Source organism: Mytilus galloprovincialis, chromosome 3 (assembly GCF_965363235.1).
Source record: "Mytilus galloprovincialis chromosome 3, xbMytGall1.hap1.1, whole genome shotgun sequence".
Classification (NCBI taxonomy): domain Eukaryota; kingdom Metazoa; phylum Mollusca; class Bivalvia; order Mytilida; family Mytilidae; genus Mytilus; species Mytilus galloprovincialis.
This window is the reverse complement of record NC_134840.1, coordinates 68,165,277-68,184,777: the sequence shown is the minus strand read 5'-3', so window position 1 is coordinate 68,184,777 and position 19,501 is coordinate 68,165,277. Positions and strand designations below refer to the sequence as shown.

The following is a 19,501-nucleotide window of genomic DNA, read 5'->3' as shown; positions in this document are numbered from 1 at the left end:
TACATTTATACATGAATAGAGAAATAGGTCAGCCTTAAAGTTCCACCTTTTTATAAGCATACAAGATCTTGTTCTACAGCTACTTTTGCATAGGGACTATATCTGTAACAAAAATCTGTAGTACTGGTATCTGTAACAAAAATCTGTAGTACTGGAAATCTACTTTTAATATTCAGTACTACAATGTATGTTATTGTAATACATTTTGTATTTAGGTACCTGTATTTTACAGAACTAGCTGACTAGATTTGTACTTGAAATTTAAGTACTACAGTTTTTTTATTACACCATTACATTTCAGAGCATGTCTATTTCAAATCTCTAAAAGTTATGATTTTCAAACATAGAATATTGTGATCAATTTTGGTATTATTTCTGTACCAAAATGTTCAGTACAAATCAAGTACTGTAAAATACAGATACCTAAATATTACAAGAATTTTAAAGTGAAGAACTAGTACTAAATATTTAAAGTAAATTTCTAGTACTACAGATTTTTTTTTACAGAAATAGAACCTAAGCAAAAGTAACAGTGTAGATTCTTAGAGAAAATATTTAAATTCTGAAGATAATTTAAAAAGGCAGTTTTCATGTTTTTTTTCTTCAAAACACTAAGTCTTGGCTGTCCTTGACCGCTGTATACATTGTGTACCTCATAGATATCTTCCTTTTTTTGTGTTGTTGGAATACTATCTCACTGACTTATACCCCACATTTCCTTTCATTCTTATGTATGTATCTTTACAATTTTTCTATTTCACTCAGCATAGCCTTTAACATGTAACATTATGATCAAGAAGGTGGGTTTAATCACCTGCATTATTTTTCAAACCTAAGGTATGCAATTATGCAGGCCATATAAAATCTCATTTAAAAAATACATGTACATAAGAGGTTTCATAAGTATGATTAACTGTATGTTTATACATATATACATACAGTTAATCATACTTATGAAAACTCTTATGTATTTTTTAAAGGAGATTTTATATCGCCTGCAAAATTGCATACCTTAGGTTTGAAAAATATATATATCTGTAGACAAATTTTAACAAACATACCCAACAGAGTAAGCCTTTTTGGAATTTTTGGACTCTAGATTTATTCCACCATCTACTTCAGTACAAATAGGCCAGTTAGTATTGTTTGACATCATTACTGTATTATTGCACTGGTAATGATACAATGTTATAAACCTAAGTAGTCTCCGAGCCTCGCTCCTTGCATCTGCTAGTACTTGTAATGGACTATACTCCTGGTTGAAATATACCACCTGTATTACATAGTAAATCAGAGCCCCGCTACAGAATAAGTAAAGTATCGATTTTTTCTTCCGATTCATCATAACTAATGCTGCCATGTAGAACCTTATCTATGTATTTTGATCATCTTAGTGGAACGAATGTACATGTATGTCAATATCTACATGTAAATCTTCAGCTTTCAATTCATTTTCTTGGAGAGTTCAATGATTTTCCTTTACTTTTTCTGTACATTCCTTTTGTTAAACCTGAAAAATACACAAAATATAGAAAATATTTCTGTTATAGTACTTTTGCTACAGGACTTGCATGATGTTACTATTTAAACAAACTCAAATCAGGCAAGTGACCATGATAATTCACTTGTAAGGCCAAAATAAAAATTAAATTGTTTGGTGTTTGACTACCTACCCACCTAAAAAGTAGCCTTCCCAAAAACATTTATGACACAAATCATTTGAAAAAATCTTTTTAAAAAAGATGTTTTCCTGCTCTGATGTTGTTTTTATGTCTAAAGCTTATAACTTATTCTGTACACCCCAAAAAAAGTCCTACCTACACAGGGTTCTCACTTAGGCAAGTCCATGAGTCCTGGACTCATCAACAATGATCAAAATCTGTCTGGACTGACATCATTATCAATCCTTGCTAGTCCAAAGATGCATCAGAACTGGAAAAATGTTGTAATAGCTGAGCACATATATCATAATTTTCTAACAAAATTTAAAACATAATTTTAATTTTATGTCATTTCCTTGCTCTTGTTGATACTGCATGGAGACTGAAATTATATCATATATCTTACAATAGAATTACATCTTCTTACTGCTGGACTAGCCATGGCCAAAAAATGGCCAAAATGACAAGTTGCTGTACTCACCTCCAAAAATCCTTAGTGAGAACCCGGTCTACTTACCAAACCCTAGAAGGCATGTCTAGGCAATCAATATCAATATCAGAAAAAAGATATAAAAATAGATATGCCTACATGCATATTGAAAGACAAATCTTTTGTTTTCCATATTTGGGAAGTTGTGTCTGATCTTTAATTTTCATCACTGAGATCAAAATTTAAAAAAAAAGCGTCCAGATTGATTTAGCAAAATATTTTATCCCTTCAGTTAATACCATGGTTACATTGTAAAATGGTATATGTTTCAATGCATATATCCTATTAACATGATTAATGCTTTTACTTTTCAATTACATGTCTGGTTACCATTTTTTTAATATTAAAAGTTTGACAACATTCAAGAGGATACCAAAATTGCACCTATTTTGATAGTTTTTCATAAGTGGGGTGAGTTGGCAGGACTATATATATTTAACAAGATTTAACCTTTTTGTTGAGCCTGCAACTTTTGTAGAGACACAGAAATCTTTCATTCTGTCATCATCATCATCTAAGTTGTCGTCAGACTCAGCCTCCACAAATATTCATTCTGTGGTTAAACTTAAAGTTTTTATAATCATATAATTATATAAATAACTTTCTTAAACTATCATGCATTTCTACCAAACTTGGAAAGAAGCTTGTGTATATGATCATAAGATAGTATCCAGAAGTAAATTTGGGGAAAAAAATTCTATTTATACGTATTAACTCTAAAATGAACTTAGATTTCCTGCCAGTTTAAGCAGTTAGCATTAAATTCACTCTGTGGTTTAAGTTGGTAAAAGTTTTATAAATTTTCTTAATTTATCCTGGATTTCTACCGAACTTTGACAGAGGGTTGTTTATGATCATAAGATACTTGTAATATCCAGAAGTAAATTCTGTCATTAGCCTTACCGGACGCAATTGCTACTGGACACAATTACGAACGATTATTAATGTTTGCCCCCTTATATTATATTTATGCATGATAATTAATAAATGTTTCTATTAATTAAAAACCCACTACATTACTTGTGTTTTCACGAAAAAAAAGTTCATGCGCACTTGGTTAATGTTGCAGACAACGAAAAATAAAGTTTTGTAAATGTAAAAATAATGACTCCTCTCTTGGAAATTACACGAATAAAGCACACAAGCTAGTGCAAATTGCCTTCTTTTGTCATTATATAGATAGAAAAATATCTCCTGAATCTGTTCATAAGTGTGATACCCTTTATCTTGCCCAAATAATCCAAAAATGAACGTTTTCTCAGACTCAGGTGACCCTGAGCATTGTCAGAAGAAAATAGTATTTCTATTGAAAAGTCCCAAGAACTTCGAAAGTAAATTTTTTAGGTTAAATATTTAAATTAAAATCATAGGTTCACTAACTAAAAAGAGAATTCAGTGCTTCTTAGAAGAAAGAACTTGCAAAAAAACAAAAAATCCGAAATATTTCCTTTTCAAAGAAAATTTTTTGTCACTAATTTCGTCTTCAACTACTGCTGAAGAATTTGAAGTAAAGTACCATATTACACTTCTTATTTTCTTAGGAAATGTGTTTAAGATAAGATTAATGTATGTTTGATAAATTTAGATCGTTGTCATTGATTTTTTTCTGCCAGATATATAAATATTGTGCCGTTCGTAATTGCGTCCATATTGGGCTTGCTAGACCCATAAAACCAGGTCATGAAAATCTTACCAAAGTATCCCAACGTAAATAGAAAATTATGTGTGTTATGATTCAAAATGAAAAGCATTCATACATCTTTTATTCTATGGTACAAACAATTCAAGAAAAGTATTCTACAAAGAAAAATAATAATTAAAGTTCAAAAATCGTTCGTAATTGTGTCCAGTGAGGCTATATAATTGGTTCTTACTGTGAGGTAATAACATAAGTCGAGTTAAAGCTAGTCCTTATAATTATGACATCTTGAACATGTTGAGGGATATTTTTTTCTTTCTGTAATGCCTTCCTAAGACATGTAGGAAGGCGTCACAGAAAAAATAAAAATAGCCTTTAAAGACATCATAATTATTTGGACTAAGATTATAATTAAAGACAGAATTGGAACATTATTTATTAACATTCGATATAATGATAATAAAGATAAGCATAGCCAGACATAGGAAATGGCAGGGAAAGGGGGAAATGCACGACTTGATAATAATAATATTGATGTGCTACCAGACACAGTTTCTAGTGCTATACAGTACAAAAGAACTGGTAACATGTTCCCTGATAGAACAAATTATAACATTTGTTCAGTTGTTACATGTATCATGTTTATGTGCCATCATTTGACAGCATGATGGTTTATGTATAGACTTATTATATAGCAATTCAATTATTTTCGTAAATACACAATCATCGTTACTGGGATATTACCATAGAATTGTGTCAATGAAGTTAAAATCGCAATAAAAGCTAACATCAAATGTGAGATGCAACCTGTCAAATTTGATATTCTAAGCCTCGGAATGTAACATGGTGTGGCCTAATTCCGGATAAAAATACGGGTTCCTTGTCAGTGACTTTGAGAAAAGGAACAGGAGTCATGCATCCGACCGTCACATCCATCAGCTGATTTCTAGTCATCCATCCTTCCTTCAGTGCACTGTGTAAGCTGGTAAGTGCAATACAACGGTGTAAGGTAAGGAAATAAAGATAACTTGTGAACAATATTTTACGCAGGAGTCAGTGAATGAGCTAAATAATAATTTGTCTAGTATTTGAATGATGATATATAATAAAGTCCCTTAGTTACTTAGCTGATGCATTTAATATGATTTATTATTATTATTGAAAAGGAGTTTCAGCCAAACCTTTGTCTGTATTGTATTGAATGAAAGTATTATTTATTCTTTTGTTGAACAAAGAATTTCAGAAAACTTCAACTTCAACAACATAATGTACACTTTGTGCTCTGTTATGACTTAAAAGTTCTGTCATTTATATTGCCATAGGATAAGATAAGATAAGAAAAAAATATTCTGATTGGGCATACATGTAAGTTAAAATAACAACAATAAGGCCGTTAGTTTTGTCGTTTGAATTATTTTACATTGTCATTTCAGGGCCTTTTACATCTGACTATGCAGTATGGGCTTTGCTCATTGTTGAAGGCCATACGGTGACCTATAGTTGTTAATTTGCGTGTTATTTTGGTCTCTTGTGGAGAGTTGTCTTATTTGCAATCATACCACTACTTCTTTTTTATATAACACAAGGTCTAAGGAGCTTTTGAACAAATTTTAAAATACATATAAACATAAAAAGCAGTCTAATTTGACATATGAAACAACCTGTAATACAAAGATGATTTTATGCAAAAAAGGGGGAGAGAAAAAAAGGGGGATCATCTGTGTCCCATATATATGCATGGTCACATTCCCCATAAGTTTACAAACATTTATTAGTTTTCATTGTGATGGTACACCGTAGTTTACCAATTTTTGTAAATTTCTACCTAAAGGAAATATATATTGGACAAACATATATATCATGTATATTGTGTAAACTATTTTTATACAAAATTAATTTGCACTGAGCAGTAATTTAGTCAAACCTGTGGCACAAAGGATCTGGAAAAGGGAGGCATGATTGCTGGTACAAAATGTAGTTATCATGTTATTTGTATTTTATATTTGATAGAATAAAAAACTAAAATGCCAATCTGCAGAATATGTTTAGATAAACAAACAATTGAGTTAATTTACTGTGATTTATTACATGTATTATTATAACATGGCACAAACCAAATATATTTAAGGAATGACTGTAAAATTTTTCTGTCTATAAAGAAATAACATAAAAAATTTGGTGCACACTGAATAATGTGCGTAGCGGGTTATTTAACAGTGTGCATCACATTTTTTATGTTATTTTGAATAGACAGAAAAAATATTACAGTCATTTCTTATAATTTAATTCTAAATTCCATTTTAAACTGTAGAAAACCATGAAAAAACGTTGATGACGTCACGGTCACATGACTAAATTATGTCTATGGGCTCATAACAAAATAACGTCAGCCAATCAGAAGACGTGTTACATCCAAAATTTAATTATATATAATATATATATATATAGAGAGAGAGAGTAGATCTTTAATGCTGAAAGCAGAAAATTTTAATTACGTGATCTATTGTTTAAAAAAACAGGAAACCTCTGTTTCATTGTTCAAAAATTCATTTAAAAAGAAAAAGATGCTCATCCATATATTAAACAGCCTTATTTCTTGAGATTGGGGGTTTTCAGATCCAATGTTTGTGAGAGGATATCAAGGTCTAATTTAACCTAGTCCATTATCTGCCCTAGTTAGAATGAACCATGTGACGATGTGTACCTTTAGTCACAGACCTTAGTTTGAACCTGTCTTGTGCAAGCACATGCAGTCTCATTTTAAAGTACTGTGTGCTTGCCTAACTAAGAGTTTGGTGGTTCTGTTGAACTTAAAAGGCATGCTGAAAATATACATTCACATTTCAGTTATAAACATAAAAACAGGTTCAGAAAATTTCTGTTCTAGATTTGTACATATTCTTATCAGTATAGATCAACAAAGATCTACAATTAACTCGTAGGTACCAGCATTGTCACGATAATCTATCACAACATCTATTTATTATTAAGCTACAGTGAAACATTGATTACAAAATGAAAAAAAGTATTGATTTTAAATGTATATTTTCTTTGAAATAGGAATAGGATTTAAAAGTTTCATTGTATCTTTAGTAAATTCTTTGAGTATTTTGTTTGTTTTATATTTCAGTTTGCACATCAACTTGAATTTCAAAGGGTTAGGAGAGCCTGAAGATTTGATAGATTTTACTGTAGTTTATAAGAAGGCCAGAAAATTATAAATATTTTCATTTCCACAGTAGACTGAAACAGGAGTGGACACAGGTTTTCACATTTTCATCAATTGTAAGTTATTCAATTCTTTAATTTGCTTCAGTTATTTATCATGTTTATTTGCAGGAAAATTCCTTGTAATAATTTAATAATTATTGGAACTTATTTATTAGTTTTTTTTTTAATTCTTAATAATTCTATGTGTATGAGACAATTTAATGTTGTTTGAAGATCTTGTTGACCTAAGTCAAATTTATTCACACTTTTTTCTAGACTTTAGTTGATTAAGATTTAAAAGACAGGTATAAGATCTTAAACACTGGATACCCCTTAAGTCTCTTCCTGTGGGTTTTTTTCAGACATTAAGACCTGCTATACCAAAGGGGTAGTCATAAGTTGAAAACTAACATACCATGTCATGTCAAAATACAAAAAGGAGCAAATTTGCTCAGTGCTCGGAGCACAAAAATCATGCTCGAAGCATGAAATCCAGCATTTTGATTGGTTGATTTTGGAGTATGAGTACAAAAAACAGACTCGAAAGTTTTTATGACTTCATAGGACTATGTTATTTACATTGTATTTAATTACTAGAAGTTTTATAGACATGACAATGCATGAACAACAATTGAAATAGTATTTTATTTAGTATATTATAACTATTTTTTTTACTGTAGGTTGACTTGATGTTTCCAGCCATGAAAACACTTTTCCTCTTTGCTCTTTGCTTTACACTCAGGTATACCCATTTATACTAAAGAAATATCTAGCAATCCATGTTATTTTGATTTATTGATTTATTAAAAATCACATTCATAACAATGGAAAGGAAAACATATACATGTAGGCTATAACACTTCCTTCTATATATATAAGCCCCAACATTTCATTGACTGAATGCATTTTGCACTTTCAAATGTTTCTGTAAATTTTGAAATGTTTTGCTTGCATTCATTATTTATGATTTAAGAAATATGAACATAAATGCATGATTAAGTATGGAAATTTCTGGGAAGCTTGTCTTGTTGCAATTTTCGCAAAAAAAAACAACAGTGCAAACATTTCTGAACTTACAATTATAATTAGTGCTATAAGATTGAAGGAAATATCTACGGGTGTATGATAGCCTCATTTTGAAATATAAAAATAAGAAGATGTGATATAATTGCAAATGAGGCAAATCTCCACCATAGACCAGATGGCATAGAAATTAGTAACTATAGGACACCAAACTACCTTCAACAATGAGTAAAACCCATATCACATAGTCAGCTATAAAAGACCCTGAAATGACAAATGTTAAAGAGCACATCTTTAATTCCGGTCCAACGATTTACAGAAAAGAGCGACGATTTACAGAAAAGAACCGAAAAGAACCGAAAAGGACCAAAAAGAACCGAAAAGGACCGAAAAGAACCGAAAAGAGCATACATATAAATTATTATTTAATATATATACACCAGTTTTTCCCCCTCGTAATAAAGGAATGTATAGTTCAAATTTATTTTGAACATTTATAGGGATATGTAGACTTACAAAAAAAGTTAGATTTCCCTGTATTAGATTAAGGCATTTAAATATTTAAAAAAAAAAAATCCAAGTGTCATTTCCTTGCTTTAGAAAATAGAATTGTAAAAAACATTTGAAGAAAATTTCAATTCCTGCTACATGTAAACCATGGCAAACTTTAAGATGTTCCTGGTTCGTTTCAATTTTTTAATTCAATTTACGGTATAAAACGTTGGGCTACATGTGAATAAAAGGAGATAAATCAATTAAAAAAATACATCATTATCTACATATTATAAATGTTGTGCACATCACAGTCATTTCATTTCGTCTTTCAGGAAATATAGATAAATGAATAGCGCACCCACTTTCGGTATAATTGATAACTGTTTACTCTTTTATAGGTATAGATTAAAGGGTGTGAAAAAGTTAATGGCCTGTTGATTTCTAATAATTTTATCTTATAAACCATTTAAAACAGCTATGTACATTAGCGAAACGATGTCAGATGGTGATAAAATAAATGTTGACCTGTGCTTGTATATGTATCTATAGAGAAACTTGTGCATGGAGATAGCAGGACTTTTCCTTGAAGAATTCAAATCCTTGACAGGTTTTACGTGTCAAAGTAACAATTAATGTGTTTTCATTTAACGATCAGGGTAAGAATGGGGGTACCTTAATGACGTATAACGGTAAAAATTCTAACCAAAGACGTTAACGATAGTTTTTAGTGAATGACGATAACATGTACACTTTCTTTTAGACGATAAAAAAATCAGCTGAATTTGACGAATCACGCTATTTTTTCCCAAAAAAAACGGTAACGATAATTATTTAAGACATCGGACGAATCACGATAAGGATATTTTGACGAATCACGGTAAAAAATTATACATTTGACGCTTACGGTAGCCGAAAATGACCGTTTGACGCCTGACGGTAAAGGGCATTACCTCCCTCTTGAATGTAATACACATACACAAAAAAAGAACGAAATATTTGTATTTATTCAATAACTACTGTAAAGTTTTCCGTCACGATATTTTGTTTTATTTTGTTTTTTGTCCGATTGTACGAATGTCCGTGTTATTATATATTAACTGATGAATGGAATATATATACACATTCCAAAAAAATATATATAAGGAACTGTTGCAATGTTCGAAATGAATTAGCGACCGAGATTGGACAAAATAATGACACTTAGCTTATAATTACAATTAACGTAGAACGATTGTTTGACAGTAATGAATAAATATCTTATAAGTTCTTTTCTGTTCTATGTTTTCTATTCCATAAGTTAGGCATCCGACCCTACCTATAATTTTTCACATGTACAGTAAGTTATTATATGTAGTCATGTCGCAGTATAAGGTTTAAAAACCTAATGATAAACTTTTGTCAAAAATATCCTTTCATTTTTAATAGACTTAAATAATTTGCAATTTGCTAATTTTCTTCGATTACAAAAAATGTTGATCTCCTTTTCGGTTCTTTTCGGTCCTTTTCGGTTCTTTTTGGTCCTTTTTGGTCCTTTTCGGTTCTTTTCTGTAAATCGTCGCTCTTTTCTGTAAGTCGTCGAACCCCTTTAATTCCATTAGTAGGATAAGGCAGAAAGCTTGCATTGTAACCATAGAATAGCTTTTAAATCTACTTTGCAGTCAGTCGGCAGATTGGGACATTTTTACATTTACTCAAGAATGGCCTACCACTGTGTGTGTTCAGGGAGAGCAAGAGGTATGAACAATATATGCATTAACAGACTGTGAACACAAGGAAAGAAACTAGTCATTTGACTGTTAATGTTTCTCTTATCTAACATAAATAAAGGCAACCATAGTATACCACTGTCATAAATCTATAAGATTGTCCATATTTTGAGTTAGAGCTAAAGGAGTATTCTATAACTTTGATATAATTTCTCCCAAAAGTATTCAATCAAACTGCAAAAAAGTTAGTGAGAAAGTGGAGGTGTTTTTTTTTTTTTTATTTGCATTTATTGTTCGAAAGAAATGCACTTCACATTTAGAATTTAAAGATGGCATTATTAAGAAAAGAATCTGTATTAAAAAATCATCTTACCATCATTATTAATCTACAATATTGTATTCTTTTATTTTTTACAGCACCATAAGTGTGTAATACCTGATGGAGTATCTACTTGGTCTATACATGGACTCTGGTTAGTTTCATATCAATATTTTACTACAATGTCTGCTTTACATTAAAAAAAGTGTGGAATGAAAAGTATTTGCAAAACCATTTTGTGCACACAAATATAAATTTTTAATCCTTCATAATTACGTTAAATTGCATATACTTTATATATCAATTTGGCTTGCTGATTTTTGAAATACCAAACCGTGTCAAAATAATCTCAGAAAACATGTTTTAAAATCATAAAATTGAATTAAAGTGTGAGCAGTGAGCAAAAGTTTAACCTTTAAAAATAGTTAATCACATCAACATATTTTAAAAAGAATTAATTGAAGAAATTTCATTTCTTAAAGTTGACGAGAAGAGGTTGTATAGAGGCAAAAATTGAGATTAAAAATCTGTAACACAGTGTTAACCTTTGATCTCTTTGAATATTCTATCTGGTTTATATAATACTGTTTCCCGATTTATTTTGCACATATATACAGCTACTCAAAGTTTTAGCTTTTTCTAAATAAGTATTTCTTAAATAATTATCCTTTTTCATTTTATTTTAGGCCTACAAAGTATGGAACAGAAGGTCCAACAGAATGCAGACAAGTGCCTTTTGATGCTAATGTCATTAAGGTAAATACTGTGGAATCATAAATATTCTTGAGCTACTAATTTTATAGGATTTCTTGGATACAGTGGAACCGCAAATTTAAATGCTCTTTGGAAAACAAATTTTCTAAAGGAATGTTTGTAGACTTTGTCAAAACATTGAAATTAGATTTCCACAAAAGTGCAAGTTTTCCTCAATCTACAAAATAATGTATCCACGAAAATAAATGAATCCTCAGCACTGCAATGTGAAAGTTTTTTTTTTCTCTGACTTATAAGTTATAAAATCTAAGACCAGTCATTCTAAGTTGAAACTTTATTCTTGCTAAATAGAAAAATTCTATTAATTGAAGAACAATGATTACATTTTTGAAAGAAATTATGAATTTTTATACCACAATGTGATTATGTATAGCACAATGTAATTATACATATACCACAATGTGATTACATATATGTAAGACTCAAATCTATGGCGGGTTCCAAATCTATGGCAGATTCCTAATCTATGGTAAATGTGACGTCATGCCATTCCAAATCTATGTTTTGAAGTTTCCTAATCTATGGCGGATTTTTATTGTTTCCAAATCTATGGCAATTTTTTTTGCAAATGGAAAACAATGCAGTACATATGTAGGACTCTAAAGTGCGATGGTCTACGCTAAAGTGCGATGGTCTAAATTAAAGTGCGATGCTTACATACGCTAAAGTCCGATGGTCCGCGAAAGTATAGATGTAAAAACGTAGTTTGATTATGACGTGCAGTCAATACAAACCAAAAAATTATGTACATTCCGGAACATGATGATAATCACGAATATTTGATTAACAACTTTTAAACCGGAATGTGCTTGACCTAATTTCAAACCTAACCGGGCTTAGTCGGATAAAACAAATGTTTTTATTTTCGGGTGCTGGAAAAAGGACTTGTGTCTTACGCAGCATAGTCCTTTGACAATATTTCTATATAGATACAAAATAGTATACGCAGAGGTATCCTGTTTCCTGTATCCTGCTTCTATTCGAAACCAGCAGATACTTAAAATCATTGTTTACGTTGCAGTCTACTTAGGGTCCCATTAAAACAATGTCAATTTTATTGAAAATTAACGTCGGTAAAATATAGAGGTATTTGTAACTTATGTGACGACGGTAAGGGGGTGTTCCTAGTAGTGATAGACTGTGTGTATGGCAAACTACACAAATTATCACAATATCAATGCGCCCGAATTGTTAAAAAATTCATTTCACAGGACATACAGTATTTTGTGACACCTAAATGACTTTTTTTAGTAATTATTATTATTATTTTTTTTTTAATACGTGGTTGGTCTTTTAAATTTAGAAACAATCACTTAAGCCCGTCGGTAAATTATAACCAAGCCTATCACATATGTTATACCTTAGCTAATGTATATACTAGCTTTTGCAACAACAAAAAAAGACTATTTTTTTTAAATCCATGCACTTTAATCCCCTAACCTATGGTCCATTGCATGATAAACCATCGTGCATTAGCAAAAAAAAAAAAACCAACCATAGCACTTTAGCGTGAGACACAATCGTACTTCAGCGTAGACCATCGCACTTACGAAAGAGGAAATATACGACAACGTATGCCTTAATTCTCATTCTTTGTACAACTCTCAGCCCCCCCCCCCCCCCTTTTTTCTAGCCCACCTACTCCGGCTATATATGTCTATAAACATTTGTGAAATAAACGTTTAGTAATGGTCAACCAAAAAACGTCATAAATTATAAATGCATAAACCTAATCATGACAGACTTCAAGATGATATGATGTGCTCTGTAAAAAATAAACATTTTTTTTTAATCTGTGCATGGTGCATGATGTACAGTAGTTGTCGTTTGTTTATGTAATTTATACGTGTTTCTCGTTTCTCGTTTTTTTATAAAGATTAGACTGTTGGTTTTCCCGTTTGAATGGTTTTACACTAGTAATTTTGGGGCCCTTTATAGCTTGTTGTTTGTTGTGAGCCAAAGCTCCGTGTTGAAGGCCGTACATTGGCCTATAATGGTTTACTTTTTTTAAATTGTTATTTGGATGGAGAGTTATCTCATTGGTACTCACACCACATCTTCCTATATCTATGGTATCTGTTTAATCCATTCATTAAACCAACTAATAAGTCGTTTAACAAACAAGAAGACCGCTTTTTATAAAATAAATAAATAAATAAATAATTATTCTTTTTGTATTTGATGTGGACTTAAATCAAATTTGTATCCGGTAATTTTATCTTTCATATTATAAACTTTGCCAGCCGTAGACCGTAGAATACTACCAGAACTCCTTTTAAAAATATGCGATACTGAAAATAGCGGTGCCCTTATTCATCGTGGGCATTGACCGGTACAGCACATCTTGTCCCTCTTCGGAATAGTAGGTCACATTTTCCTTAAAACCACCGTCAAATTTTTGTCAGGAAAATAATTTCATCTTGAATGGAGTTCAAATCTATGGGTTCCGCCATCGTTAGCTGCAGAGAAGATGTAATATGGCGTTATTCAATTGTGACGTTATGTGTTACTCTCTCCCCCAGATCTGCCATAGATTTGAAGGAAACAAAAATCTGCCATAGATTTGAGTTGTTTGGCGTTTGTAACGTCACATTTACCATAGATTAGGAATCTGCCATAGATTTGGAACCCGCCATAGATTTGAGTCCTACATATATAAGCACAATATGTTAATATATAGCATAATGTGATTAAATATATAGCACAATGTGTTAATATATAGCATAATGTGATTATATATAGCACAATGTGATTATGTACAGAAAAACCTGATTTTATATATTATATATATATTATAGCACCCTGTGAAAATTAACTAAGCAAGGAATTTTCCTGTTTGTGAATTATTTATATTTTATACTAATCAATTGATGATACAAAATGATAAATAAATCCATCTATCTGTTAACATATTTTACTAGAAAACATATTTTGATTTCAGAATATAACATCAGAGTTGAGCAAGTTTTGGGCTAATATGTATGCTGATACTAGTGATACCAGTTTCTGGTGAGAATGCATTATAAACTTTTTGACTGATTTTGTTTAAACTTTTTTTTATTAGTAAGAACCTGCCAAGAAGGGCAATTGATATACATGAAGTCAATTCAATTCTTTTACGCCACATCTCCTTCTTATTTTTGTGAAGTAAATAGAAACTGGCTTGGTTACATAGGAAAAGTTTCCTAGTTTAGAACATTTCGGAACACAAATCAAAATGATAAATGATTGGCATATAATTCATTTATGAATGAAATTCGAATTTTTTTTATTTGGTACTATTAAATCTATTGATTTATTCACATTTTCATAGTGTCAGAAATGGTTGTCATTGAAAAGTGTTGATTGCAAACTTTACTGTCAGAATTTAAAGACAAAGTATTTGAATAGACATTGATTATTTGTATTTGTTTGTAGAGGACAAACTATATATAATATGCATTAAAACATTATGATCCATTCAAAAGGGAGATAACTCTAAACATTCCATTTTGTAGGGAGCATGAATGGACAAAACATGGAACTTGTGCTATGGATTTACCAGCTACCGCCACTGAATATTTGTACTTCAGAAAAGCTTTAGATGTAATGAAAGGACTAGATGCTACCATGTGAGATTTAGATTTAGAATTATGTAGTTGTAGTTCTAGTTACGAAAAAGGTATATTTGGGTTTAATGTCAGCGAGACAGCAACCCAAAAACACAAAGTATAAAAAAAATGATTAAAAATAGTTGATTGGTTTTCCTGTTTTACACTAATCATTGTGCAACCCTTTATAGATTGCTATTCGGTGTGAGCCAAGGCTTTGTGTTGGAGGCAGTACTTTGACCTACATTGGTTTACTTTTCCTAATTGTCACTTGAATGGAGAGTAGTCTCATTGGCACTCTTACAACATCTTTTTATTTATGTAATTGCACACTTTTGTCAGATGGAAGCTTATCAGAAAACAACAAGAAACAAACCTACAAAGAAAATAGAGAAACTTTAAAAATCAATGCAAAAATTTTGAAATATTATACTTTTTTCCTACCTACCCTTATGATTTTTTTTCAAAAGAAAGAATTTTACCTTGAATTGCTTGACATAGGATTTTGCTTGGCCTTAAAGAGTATACCAAAAATATATACATATTTCAGATTCAGTTGTTAATAAATATATGTTATTTATCAGGTTCAGATTCAGTTGTTAATAAATATATTATTTTTTTCAGATTATTGAACAATAAGAATATAATGCCAAGTGACACAAAAGTTTATAATGTGAGTAAAAAGTTATCTTTAATAGCCTGAGTATAACAGTTCACCAGTTTTCTTATTAGTGTGGTAGAAGAACATTCTTTTTGCCAAATCATGATAGAAAATCTTTTAAAATAAGCTATTCATCATCATTATTTAAAAAAAAGTGCTTTAAAAGGACACATTTTCTTTCTGGTGAGGAGGGGGGGAGGCTTTTTTGCTAGAGTTTTTCAATAATATGCCAATGGCCCAGGTCAAGATAGCTTGTATAGTTAACGGGCTGACATGTAATCTACATTTGCTTCATAATGTGATCAACATTGCTCCTTATTTACAAGTTTGATGTTAATATTTATAGGTCAGTCAGCTAGAAACAGCCATTCAGGACCAGATTGGAGTTGTACCAAGGATAGAATGTGCTTATGATCAGGTATTAGACATTTTCTGTTAGGTGTAATACCACCATTAATTTTCCCCTATTAGTTGAGCATAATTTATCTTTGTTGCAAGTACCAAAAAAAATAGTATGAGTAAAGTTTAGTACTACAGACAAAATTTCACATAACATTCCATTGCATATAAGAAAATTCCACTCATCTTTCTTTAAATTTTATAAATGAGGTACCAAAATAAAGAAGAAGGATTAGTCTTTCAAATTGTGATAATTTCATTATGACATAATTATTACATAATTAATTGTTATGTAATTAGTTGCCATATTGTGATGTCCATACTTGATTTGAATGAATTTAGCTTCTTTGTTATTCATAGCATCCCAAAATATTTTATAGATTCTTGCACAACAGTTTGACCTCCAAAACCGTGTCTCAGATTTTTCCTATTGTATTTAATTCTCTCATAAATCTTCAATGAAGTTTGCAATATCAATTCATAAGAGACCACTAAATTCAATTGGGTATAAAACAATTTCTATTGATGTTTTTGGAAATATAAGACACGGTTTTGGAGGTCAAGCTGTGTTGTACAAGAATCTATAAAATATTTTGGGATACTATGAAGAACAAAGACGCTAATTCATTCAAGTGTGGACATCACAATATAGCAACTAATTACATAATAATTAATTATGTAATAATTATGCCATAATGAAATTATCACAATTTGAAAGATTAATCTTTCTTCTTTCTTTTGGTACCTCATTTATAAAATATAAAGAAGGATGAAATGAATTACATTAGTTTAAAGTCTGATTGGGAGTGAAAAAATCTTTGTATTGTGCTACCTTAAAGAATGTTTATAAAAAGGTTTCACTTTCTATTTATTGGGGAAATAATTAATACTTTCATGAAAGTTCTATGTGTCTGAGGTTTAATAATACAGTTTTGTCTATTGTCTAATGACACCACCTGACATCACAATATAGCAACTAATTACATAATAATTAATTATGTAATAAATATGCCATAATGAAATTATCACAATTTGAAAGATTAATCTTTCTTCTTTCTTTTGGTACCTCATTTATAAAATATAAAGAAGGATGAAATCATACCTGTCAACTGACCCGTATTCTGCGGGTGTGACCCGAGATTTTCACAATTCTGAGGGATCACCTAGAACACCCGCCGGGTCATTGAAATAACCTGGGAATTCCGAAAATGACCCGATTTCACCCGTATTTCTTAGCCTTGAGATTGATTTCATAAGTAATATTCCTTTGAAATACCGGCAAATTCGTAATTCTTCCATGAACAGGAAGTTCATCTAGCTATGAAAACTGTCAAATTAAGTGACCCATTAAGTACATGGCTTCACTTGACAGCTTTGGTGTCAAACACACTGTTAATTAACACCAATTACCTTAGCTTTAGGTCGTAAATAAATTGCACCATTGAACAAACTGAACTAGAGTTACTTCCCCTTATTTGTCACCATTCAAAATTATTCCTTATATTTACCTTTTATGGGTGAAAAAGGTCAAATTATTCAAAATATAAAATTCAAATACATATTGAAAAATAACTTTTCATTATTTTTATACCTTTATACATTTTTTTTTTAAAAGTTGAAAATTATGTTTTACATTTATACTTCCCTTAACTGTATTACTATATTTTATCATAGTCTAATTTCCTAGTTAAATGAAAAATAATATGGATAATAGCTACATAGTCAATAGTCTCAATCATTTAAGAATTACATTAAATTCTAGTGTTTGATGATTGTAGTATTTTTTTCTCAAAAAGTAAAGCACAGAAGACTGAAATACACAAATTTATAAAAATCTTTAAAAGTGCAATGAAATAATATTTAATAAGATTTAAAATGACTTAACAAAGTGAACATGCATTGATGTTTTGGTATCTTTGATATACATTATAAGAAAATGTACCATAAATACTGAAATTCAGCTTGAAAAAGTTCGTACGCGTTATGACCTGAGATTTGATTCTTCAATGCAGGTCATGACCTGCATTTTCATCGTCACAGGTTGACAGGTATGGATGAAATGAATTACATTAGTTTAAAGTCTGATTGGGAGTGAAAAAATCTTTGTATTGTGCTACCTTAAAGAATGTTTATAAAAAGGTTTCACTTTCTATTTATTGGGGAAATAATTAATACTTTCATGAAAGTTCTATGTGTCTGAGGTTTAATAATACAGTTTTGTCTATTGTCTAATGACACCACCTGCCAAATTCTTCCTTGATTGAAAATTTGACCAAATATGAGTCAAATATAAACACATGTATTGTCTTCAGTTTCATTTCAGGAAACGATTCTTTCAGAATCCATTCAATAAATGATTATTTTGAAAATAACTATAAATATTGATTAAACTTTTCAAAAAGATTAGTTTCTACTCAATAATTTTCCGAAATTGCATTTATCAGAATATTGCTAACCTCTGAGCTCACACAAATTTTGAAATATAAAAACAACTGATATTTAATAGTATTAAGAATATAAGTAAAAACTTAATCTTTGTTATATTTTATCTTATTTCAGAAAACTAGGAAGCACTTAGTATATGAGGTTGAGATCTGCCTGTCAAAGACCTTCAAACCGATCAGCTGTGACCAATCCAAAAGATATGTTCGTCATCACCATCATTACAACCCAAATGAATCCAATGGTTCAAGCGGGTCAAGTAAATACAACAGTAACTGTCCCCATGACGGTTTCCTGTATCCACCTATTCCCAAGAGCAGGGATATCATTGGATAACAAATGAAAACTCTTTACTTCTGACTTTTTATGCATTAAACTTTGTTGCGGGTGTTTTGATTGTTTACCATTATTTGATATTTCAGCTACATACTTGGGCATTTAATTCACTAGTCTTCAGAGACATTTGATCTCGTTTGTATATATTGTTAAGTGATTTTCTCACTGATAATTTATAAAATTGATATTATGTGCTAAAAGCTAGTCATAATTCTCTTCATGAACTGACTCAGGTCTTTTTTCCACTCATATTATATATTTTTGTAATTCAATTGAATTTTCATTAAATGAAAAAAATATAGTAAACATTTGTTTTAGTCTGTGATATACATTGAAACTACTAAATTTTCCAACTTGTTAGCTGGCATGACATAAAGAAGGATGAAGCAAAGAGTTCAACTTTATATATAATTCATGAAGGATAATGGTGTTGATTAAAAGCTACACCATTCCAGGTCCTTTTGTGTTCCACATAATTAAAATTTCCAATAATTAACAAGTTCCAGGTCAAATCTGATACCAATACCAATTGTACATGTTACCTGTTACCTTATAAATCTTATGTTCTGCCTCTGTAAGGCACACCACCAGAACGTTGCATATGGGATTTGTTATATGCACAAGTTATAATCACACCTGAACTTTGTCGTCATGCAAGGATTGACACTTTTTTTTTAATTTCAATCATTGACCTAAAAAAACATATCTACAGGAAGTTTCTGGTTGTAGTTAGAAAACCAAGACAGATTCAAACAG

General features: G+C 30.6%; 1 protein-coding gene across 2 annotated transcripts; it reads left to right on the top strand.

Annotated features, from left to right (window-relative positions):
- The first annotated feature begins 4,680 nt into the window (after nucleotides 1-4,680).
- Nucleotides 4,681-19,051, top strand: LOC143068723 (ribonuclease Oy-like). Of its 2 annotated transcripts, none has more exons than XM_076242987.1 (11): nucleotides 4,681-4,775; nucleotides 6,921-7,075; nucleotides 7,681-7,742; nucleotides 10,177-10,252; nucleotides 10,642-10,697; nucleotides 11,230-11,299; nucleotides 14,259-14,326; nucleotides 14,815-14,928; nucleotides 15,532-15,580; nucleotides 15,915-15,986; nucleotides 18,527-19,051. In XM_076242987.1, exons 3-11 carry the CDS (start codon nucleotides 7,690-7,692, stop codon nucleotides 18,743-18,745), a joined length of 777 nt encoding a protein of 258 aa, XP_076099102.1. In that variant the 5' UTR covers nucleotides 4,681-4,775; nucleotides 6,921-7,075; nucleotides 7,681-7,689; the 3' UTR covers nucleotides 18,746-19,051. The 2 variants fall into 2 exon arrangements, with proteins under 2 accessions (XP_076099102.1, XP_076099101.1); XM_076242986.1 differs by having other exon boundaries at nucleotides 4,724-4,799.
- The last annotated feature ends 450 nt before the right edge of the window (nucleotides 19,052-19,501 follow it).